Source organism: Cucurbita moschata, unplaced genomic scaffold (genome assembly GCF_002738365.1).
Source record: "Cucurbita moschata cultivar Rifu unplaced genomic scaffold, Cmos_1.0 Cmo_Scf00102, whole genome shotgun sequence".
NCBI lineage: Eukaryota > Viridiplantae > Streptophyta > Magnoliopsida > Cucurbitales > Cucurbitaceae > Cucurbita > Cucurbita moschata.
This window is the reverse complement of record NW_019268618.1, coordinates 166,434-175,966: the sequence shown is the minus strand read 5'-3', so window position 1 is coordinate 175,966 and position 9,533 is coordinate 166,434. Positions and strand designations below refer to the sequence as shown.

The 9,533-nt window shown below is 38.2% G+C and overlaps 3 protein-coding genes across 3 annotated transcripts; 1 reads left to right on the top strand and 2 right to left on the bottom strand.

The window, feature by feature from the left end:
• The first annotated feature begins 1,377 nt into the window (after positions 1-1,377).
• Positions 1,378-2,007, top strand: LOC111439689 (DNA polymerase-like). The gene has a single exon (XM_023077252.1). The coding sequence runs from the start codon at positions 1,426-1,428 to the stop codon at positions 1,990-1,992; it is 567 nt and encodes a 188-aa protein (XP_022933020.1). The 5' UTR covers positions 1,378-1,425; the 3' UTR covers positions 1,993-2,007.
• A 1,618-nt stretch (positions 2,008-3,625) lies between these two features.
• On the bottom strand, positions 3,626-6,116 carry LOC111439691 (DNA polymerase-like). The gene is given in 3 exon segments (XM_023077254.1): positions 3,626-5,403; positions 5,406-5,685; positions 5,754-6,116. Coding segments are annotated over 3 exon segments (2,421 nt in total).
• A 410-nt stretch (positions 6,117-6,526) lies between these two features.
• On the bottom strand, positions 6,527-8,125 carry LOC111439690 (probable DNA-directed RNA polymerase). Its single transcript, XM_023077253.1, has one exon. The coding sequence runs from the start codon at positions 8,123-8,125 to the stop codon at positions 6,527-6,529; it is 1,599 nt and encodes a 532-aa protein (XP_022933021.1).
• Between the last annotated feature and the right edge of the window lie 1,408 nt (positions 8,126-9,533).

Below are 9,533 nucleotides of genomic sequence, written 5' to 3'. Positions count from 1 at the left end.
GTGTACCTATTTATGAATGAAGAGTAAACACTCAATAAGGGAATAACCTCTCGCTGCCCTTCGGCTCTAACTAACAACTCTAAACTGTTTGCTGGCTTCTTCTTTACGATTCCTTCTTATGCCCTTTGATTGACTCTATTAGTGTCCCGTCAGTAGTAGTTCTTTCATTCACTCTTTTACTCGATTGTCAAGACTAAAGGAAAAGAGGAGTATCCGTTCCTTCACTACGTCACCTGATGTAACTCGGTAATTCTCGTAAGTCAAGAAACAAACAAGAGAGAGAAAGAAAGAAACCCTTATTCTTTCTTCCCCTTAACTCAATGACTTCTCGCTTCAAAGACTCCGTAATCTGTAGATAGTATTCAATCATTACTTCCTTAACCTTCTTTCATTCTTGTACTCTTTCTAGTAAAGCAGCTAATTAATTGACTTGATTTAATGATTACTCCACGACTGAAGGGAAAGGGTTGGTTGAACTACTTCTGGACTCTGTTCTTTGCTTTGTTGTTTTGTTTGATATTCTCTTTGCTTTCAATCCTTCACTTATCTTATGACTGAGAGTGAACTATAACTGATCTTTCTCTTCTAACTAACTCCTTAACTTACTGATTTAGCTTTTCCGATCAACCTCTATGTGTGTGTGGGTCTGTAAACTCAGACTGAGGATTGATTCTCCTACTGTAGTATGATTCTTGATTGACTTCACTCTTTTACTCGCTCGTAAACAAAGGGATAGAAAAGAATCTTGCGGCTGAACCTTATACTCTCTATCTGTTTCACCTCTTTTCGTCTGTAAATAGGTTATGAATCTGATGTCCTTTACTTTAGGGCTCCCAGCTGTACTCCTTCTCTTCTTNAGGTGTACAAGGTGGACATTGAAAAGAGGATAACCCTTTCCTCACTTGCTCTTAGCATCTTTCGTTTAAAATACTACGATGTATCTAATTTTCCAATACACATCCCAAACAAGAATGAAGACACCTTCATAAGGCGTGCCTACTACGGAGGTCATGCGGATACATAAAAGCCATATGGTGAGGACCTCTACTACTACGATGTGAACTCTCTCTATCCCTTTGTAATGAAGGAATTTCCAATGCCGGGTGGTGATCCTGTCTGGCATTCGAATCTGGAAAGCCAGAACTTAGATAGCATGTTTGGTTTTATTGAGGCATATGTGGTATGTTCGAAGACTATCAAAAAGCCCTTTCTTCCCTATCGGGACAAGAATAACACTCTCCTCTTTCCAACCGGAGAATTTGTTGGAGTGTACTATATCGAGGAATTAAAGTATGCTAGAGACCTAGGCTACACTGTCCTCCCAATCTCGGGCTACCTCTTTAAGAAGATGGAAAGCCCTTCAATAGCTTTGTTAGCTCACTCTTTGAGAGCAGGTTAGAAGCGAAGAAATCAGGTAATGAAGCTATGTCCTATGTTTACAAGATACTAATGAATTCCCTATACGGAAGATTTGGTATTAACCCTAAAAGCACGACCACCGAGGTCTGCGATGAATATCGATACAAAAATTTAATCAGGAATAGTGAGTTGATATTCGGCGATATGCTTAGCGAAAATACCTACATCGTTGCCTACCATAGCAATACCGATAAGGGCGATGATTATTGGAATCCACCGAAGAACTCCGCTGTCCAACTAGCTGCTACGATAACAGCCTCCGCTAGGATCCATATGTATCCTTATATCTCAAGAGAGGACTGCTACTATACTGACACTGACTCAGTTGTGCTTGGTCACCCTCTACCTAATGAAGAGATTTCTTCTTCTGTCTTGGGCAAGTTTAAGCTAGAGGACAGAATAATAAAAGGATACTTTTTAGCACCGAAATCCTATTTCTACAGCTCAATAGAAGGGCAAAATGTACTCAAGTACAAGGGACCAGCGAAAAACCTGGTCATGCCGGAATGGTTTGAGAAACAGTACAAAAACCCATCTCATACGGAACAGGTATCGGTTGAATCCAAATTCTGAATTGATTGGCATACTCTGAACATCTTTAAGAAAGAAAGCCTGGTCACGCTCGGCCTTAAGCTGGGTCACAAGAGGATATCAGTATATGAAAAAGATGTCTGGATTGATACAGACCCAATTAATATAAAAGACTTGTCTTCCCTAGATCACATTGGAAAATCAATTATCGAATTTCTAAGGTATGAGTTAATACAACTACAGATAGAAAATAAGACTCTAAATGATAAATTAAATCGGAGAGAAAGTGAGATTTCCAAGAGATACAAAGAGATTAAATCACAGTTAGATGATGTTCAATTGATTGAACCATAGAACAAGGGTTATAGAACCGGAACTGAGTGAGATAGCAGCGGCGAATCTGTCTTATGGAGTGGTGTACAGCACCGATTCATGCTTTTGGAGTGGCGTATCCTCTTGTTGGAGTGGCACCCCTTCGGTCTTTTTGGTGTGGCGGATTCTCGGTTATCTGTGTAATCTACATTGTTAATTACCCACAATTCCAATTACCGGGAGACAGGAAAATGAAATCGGAGCATCCTATTTTATCAAGGGAGATTTGACCATGAAAGACTATTACTCACAAAACCTCATTCCCAGAGGGTTTTTGCCCCATCCTATTTTGTCAAGGGGGATTTAGTGGCATTTCCTTCGGTAACTGCATGCTTTGCTGGTGCAGGGCGAGTAAGGCTTCTGTGGTTCGTATTACGTCGACTTAAGACACATACTTTAATCCCTCCTTATTCGTTCGCTAACACTCGTTATCAGGCTGCTGGACACTAGTACAATCGAATCGCTATTTTAGTGTAAGTTATCGTCTTATCCTACATTGGATGCGAATGACACTACTTATTACCCCACTAAACCATCCTTTGGTCTATCGAGTTTTAGGCCCACAAAGACAATTACCCACAAAACATCTGACCCTGAATAGGAAAGAAAGAAAGAAAGAGGCTTTCCCCATATTTTATTATGTATTAATATTTGTTTTGTAAGGAAAGCCTCTTTCTTTCTTTCCTATTCAGGGTCAGATGATTTGTGGGTAATTGTCTTTGTGGGCCTAAAACTCGATAGACCAAAGGAGGGTTTAGTGGGGTAATAGGTAGTGTCATTCGCATCCAATGTAGGATAAGACGATAACTTACACTAAAATAGCGATTCGATTGTACTAGTGTCCAGCAGCCTGATAACGAGTGTTAGCGAACAAATAAGGAGGGATTAAAGTATGTGTCTTAAGTCGACGTAATACGAACCACAGAAGTCTTACTCGCCCTGCACCAGCAAAGCATGCAGTTACCGAAGGAAATGCCACTAAATCCCCCTTGACAAAATAGGATGGGGCAAAAACCCTCTGGGAATGAGGTTTTGTGAGTAATAGTCTTTCATGGTCAAATCTCCCTTGATAAAATAGGATGCTCCGATTTCATTTTCCTGTCTCCCGGTAATTGGAATTGTGGGTAATTAACAATGTAGATTACACAGATAACCGAGAATCCGCCACACCAAAAAGACCGAAGGGGTGCCACTCCAACAAGAGGATACGCCACTCCAAAAGCATGAATCGGTGCTGTACACCACTCCATAAGACAGATTCGCCGCTGCTATCTCACTCAGTTCCGGTTCTATAACCCTTGTTCTATGGTTCAATCAATTGAACATCATCTAACTGTGATTTAATCTCTTTGTATCTCTTGGAAATCTCACTTTCTCTCCGATTTAATTTATCATTTAGAGTCTTATTTTCTATCTGTAGTTGTATTAACTCATACCTTAGAAATTCGATAATTGATTTTCCAATGTGATCTAGGGAAGACAAGTCTTTTATATTAATTGGGTCTGTATCAACCCAGACATCTTTTTCATATACTGATATCCTCTTGTGACCCAGCTTAAGGCCGAGCGTGACCAGGCTGTCTTTCTTGAAGATGTTCAGAGTATGCCAATCAATTCGGAATTTGGATTCAACCGATACCTGTTCCGTATGAGATGGGTTTTTGTACTGTTTCTCAAACCATTCCGGCATGACCAGATTTTTCGCTGGTCCCTTGTACTTGAGTACATTTTGCCCTTCTATTGAGCTGTAGAAATAGGATTTCGGTGCTAAAAAGTATCCTTTTATTATTCTGTCCTCTAGCTTAAACTTGCCCAAGACAGAAGAAGAAATCTCTTCATTAGGTAGTGGGTGACCAAGCACAACTGAGTCAGTGTCAGTATAGTAGCAGTCCTCTCTTGAGATATAAGGATACATATGGATCCTAGCGGAGGCTGTTATCGCAGCAGCTAGTTGGACAGCGGAGTTCTTCGGTGGATTCCAATAATCATCACCCTTATCGATATTGCTATGGTAGGCAACGATGTAGGTATTTTTGCTAAGCATATCGCCGAATATCAACTCACTATTCCTGATTAAATTTTTGTATCGATATTCATCGCAGACCTCGGTGGTCGTGCTTTTAGGGTTAATACCAAATCTTCCGTATAGGGAATTCATTAGTATCTTGTAAACATAGGACATAGCTTCATTACCTGATTTCTTCGCTTCTAACCTGCTCTCAAAGAGTGAGCTAACAAAGCTATTGAATGGGCTTTCCATCTTCTTAAAGAGGTAGCCCGAGATTGGGAGGACAGTGTAGCTTAGGTCTCTAGCATACTTTAATTCCTCGGTATAGTACACTCCAACAAATTCTCCGGTTGGAAAGAGGAGAGTGTTATTCTTGTCCCGATAGGGAAGAAAGGGCTTTTTGATAGTCTTCGGACATACCACATATGCCTCAATAAAACCAAACATGCTATCTAAGTTCTGGCTTTCCAGATTCGAATGCCAGACAGGTTCACCACCCGGCATTGGAAATTCCTTCATTACAAAGGGATAGAGAGAGTTCACATCGTAGTAGTAGAGGTCCTCACCATATGGCTTGTATGTATCCGCATGACCTCCGTAGTAGGCACGCCTTATGAAGGTGTCTTCATTCTTGTTTGGGATGTGTATTGGAAAATTAGATACATCGTAGTATTTTAAACGAAAGATGCTAAGAGCAAGTGAGGAAAGGGTTATCCTCTTTTCAATGTCCACCTTGTACACCTCCCAATATATCTTTTGGGCTTTTTGCATTACTCCACCCAATAGACGAATATCCTGTTTCATATAATCCAACAATTTCCTCTGATTATTAACCAGATCCTCTACTTTCAGTTTGTCATATGGGATTGAGATTGAGCCTTTTGGTCCAAGATCTGGGCAAAGATTGTTCCCAAGGGAGCTCAGTTTGCCAGGGAGTAGATTCAAGGAGTCTCTGAAGCGGAATAACATCTTCTTACCGCGATAGACAGCTAACTCGTAAAGCCTATTGTTCCTCATCAGTGGTTTAAGCTTCAAGCTCTTGTGATGATATGCTAGGTGCTTAAGCAAGAGAATCCATCGAATCTAGAGAAGTTGTGGAAGTAAATAGTTAAAGTTGATTTAGCTCTTTTAACAATAGTTAATATCTTTAATACTAAGTCATAAAGTACTTTTGTACTCCTGTCTTCAAAGGAATCCAAGATTATAGAGTAGTCTTCACTGAAGTAGTGAGAAATCATACTATTATTTATCTTATCATGAGGACTAACCATCATTAGACCAGCAGCATAAGGCTTATGAATGTCATCAAGATATAGTGTCTCGATATCGCAACCATGAATGATTTCAGCTTTCGCCTAGATGGTTTGAGTGTTGTGATATGGGTTGGATAGCTACGATGCCTACCATGTTTGATCTTTCTTGCAGTAATAGGCTCCTTCATCTCACTCAATTTCCCTTCAATGATTGAAGAAAGTGTGTTATATCTCTCCTCCTCAGAGGGAGAAGGCCTATCCTCCGCCTTCTTTTTGCTGTCCATATAGACTCTGATCATGAGTCGAACTATATAATCGCCGTCGTAGACTTCAGCATATTTCTGAATATATCGAGATATATGAGCATAAACATTACTTTTTGGAATTAAATTTGAATCCATATAAGAGAGGGGTATAGCCTGACCAAGCGTAAATGTGATCTCCTCCCCGAAAGAGCGCTTCATGGTTAAGGAAATTGTGAACTTCCCGTAACCAGATAAGGAAGAGTACGCAAACTGGTTTAAGATATCCATGGTTGTAAGACTAAGTAGCGAAATCTCGTTAACAAGAGGATAAGGCTCATTGAAGTAATATGATGCTATTATTAAACTAGGATAAGGTTCATGGTATGCTATTCGTTCTATCTTTTGAAATAAGCGATTCAATAACTATTGTGTATTAATTGACGAAAACAGTGTAGTATTAAGAGTAGAAAACTGTTTATTAGTATTAAGAGTTGAATTTTTGTACGCCATCATTTTCATTTTCATTTTCATTATCAGTAATGTACGCAGAAAGAATTCATCAATTTATATGAAAATTGATTCCACTTTTCCTCATGTGATTCATAATCACTATTAAAGAATTCATCAATTTATATGAAAATTGATTCCACTTTTCCTCATGTGATTCATAATCACTATTATTATTTACACCGCACACTTTATTCACTGTAACAAATGACAATTTCATTTATCTTTTTATCCCAAAGAATCTGGTTCTGCTTACTTATATTCTCTGGAATATTTTGAATTAAAAATTCTGTAAGATATTTACTGGAAATAACATTCTTTTCATAATCGAATGAATCTCCACATTTAAGATTCTCAATAACATTTATATAGATGAACTTGTTAATGATTGAAAGTGGAGGGCCCAAGCTACGAAAGACTTCAAGATAAGCCATTGGAATAAATGGGCTTTTCTCAACAGTGGTTATAAAGTTGTCGTGGACCGTGTATATAGGAGCATTATAATTCAGCATTTTTTCAACTACTTTCATAGCAATAAAGGCATCCTTCTGATGGATGAAATTGACGAAGGTAGAGATCTCTATCTTCCTACGATCTCTCTTATCTGAAGACACTCGGAAAGTAACCTGCCGCCTCTTCCTATGTCGGTCATATACCCATATATAAGTTGACTCATTTTTCATATAATCCTGAACACTTGTAAAGTAACTAACATTATATTTAACGGCACTATCCCTAGAAGACGCGACCCAGCCTATAAGGCGTATCAACCTGATCAGGCATTCCATTCCAGGATATTTTTCTTTGAAGAACTTAAAGCTGACAGAGGCTACTTTGTAGCATTCCTTATTCGTAAGGTGTTGAGAGAAATGTACCATGAGATCGATTGATGTGCTCATTACAGTTTTTCCATAGATAATTGGCATAAAGATTGATTTAACAATCTTACGAGAGAGGTGTTTGCAAACAACCGAACATAAATTTCGATCAAATTCTGGTTCTGCTTCCATGAACTCCTTGAGCTCAGCGAGGAAGTACAAATAAACATCTTGGATTTGATTTGGATTATCCGTGGATAGGAAGAGATTAGTTCTCTCTGCCAGGCTCTCATCCAATAAAAAGTAACTCATAATCTGATATGCACTTGATGCAGCGTCCTGTGTAATAGGGACAAAGTCTTTTAAAAACTTCAATTTGTGATTTTGCATTGCATAAATATTGGCTGCAAACTGAAAAGGGCGTTTAGCCAACGTTATGTTTTGATTATCTTTGTTATTGTTGATAAAATCCACTGCTTCAACCATTGAGTTGAAAGACTGAAAATGGAAGAATGTTGATAATAAAATTTGATCTCTTATAGAAGAATTACACTTTATCTCCTCCTTCTGATGATTATGATCCGCAAAGACAATCAGGCTTCGTGCAAGATCACACTCGTGGAAATGCAAAATACCACAGCGATAAATTCTCCCTCTGAAGTCAAGAAAGGCGGGTAGGTAAAATTTATAGCCATCGTAGACTATTGCGAGATTGAGAATCAATCGTTCATAGCGAGAACGCTGGATAGTCTTCATCACAGTATTTAACAAATCGTTAAAGGGAAATTGATTGTTTATCACCTCATCCTTCATGTGGAAATCTCTAAGAACGGGGCTAACATCTCGTATATTTATCGTTTGCAGAAATTGTGGCATAAGAAGACCATCGTCAACAAACTGTTCTTCATTTTCCATTAAATGTTTCAACCAATCACTGTTGATTGTAAAGGGCTGACGCTGGAGGGCATTCATGACTTTACACAGAGACTTGTAATCATTCTTATAATCTGAAGAATTCCCTATATATATATAAAAGTGATTTAGGTCACCCGAACTTAATAAGCGGTAACGATCATAAATCTCACCAGTCGGTGCACTTAGGTACCCCCCTGATAGATCAGAGAGATATCTAGGAGATTGATTCGGCGGACACGCACTCTTCTAATCAAGAGGTGGGGATATCATAGGAAGGTTGAGCTTGACCGGAAGTAAAGTCAGATCAAAATTACAGACAATGAATAGATTGCCACTCGACTTTTTCTTAACAACACTACCAAAGGATTCCATTGTAATAGAACTTACCAATCCCCGCTCCTCCATAAACTCGAGTAAGAAGACACTGAAGGAAAACGTCTTAGACTTTTCCATTTTATCATACATATGAACATTAGAAATGCTCTTTTTAGAGGAGTGGGATTTTAATAACCTAGAATGTGTACGGACAGAAGAGTCGAGTTGATTAATTAAAGAAGCTGGATGGACCATACTTTCGGTTTCAGATGTGTTAAAAACAATTCCCAGAACGTGAATAATTAATGCCTCTAGAGTATATTGACCGAACTCTTCAAGCATTTTTATGTCATCATCATCATTTAATTTATTAATTATATAATCCTTTGCACTCAATTTATCCTTCTGTATTAAGATTTGAATCAAGTTAGGAACAGTATTATATATTGCACTCTCGTCGAACTTCATACTGTAATCTTCTATTTTCTGTTGGAGCTGACGTAATTCAATTTCTGCTAAAGGAAACTTCGATTTATATTCATCCATAAGATTAAATACTGACTGTTTATACAATTGTGATCTAGTCGTCTTAACCTCTTCCCGGTAATAGAAATTTATTTTGCTCCTCCAAAGAGGCATAAAACTGATTTAAAAACACGATTAGCTCTTGTGAATCTTTTTGCTTAGAATTCAAAGATGCTAAAATCCATTTATTTGTTTGTTTTTGATACATTGTGTTATTTTGTTTTTATAATATTGGGCTTTTGCGCTGAGATAAGTGGAGTGCTTTTTTCAGAAGGTATAAATTGGTTTTCGTTAGCGGGTATTGTTAGTTAGAATAGTGAGATATCATTGAGTGTCCGTGTTTAGAACCTGATTATGGGTGTATTTTTATGTCTTTTGGCATTGAGAGAGTAAAACGCAATATACGTTCAGTGAGTGTCCTTGTAGTGGTCCTGATTCTGGATGGGAATTTACGGAGTTTGTGTAAGTGTGTACCTAGTTGTTATTTGAGTAGTGTGATTTGAGTTTCAGTTGGTGTTTAGAAAAGTGTATATTTTATGGAATTAGTATGTTTGTGTTTTTGTGTGTAATGGCGGGTCTGAAAGATGTTTAGTACTCTATAGGGTAACATTTTGTGTGGAGTACT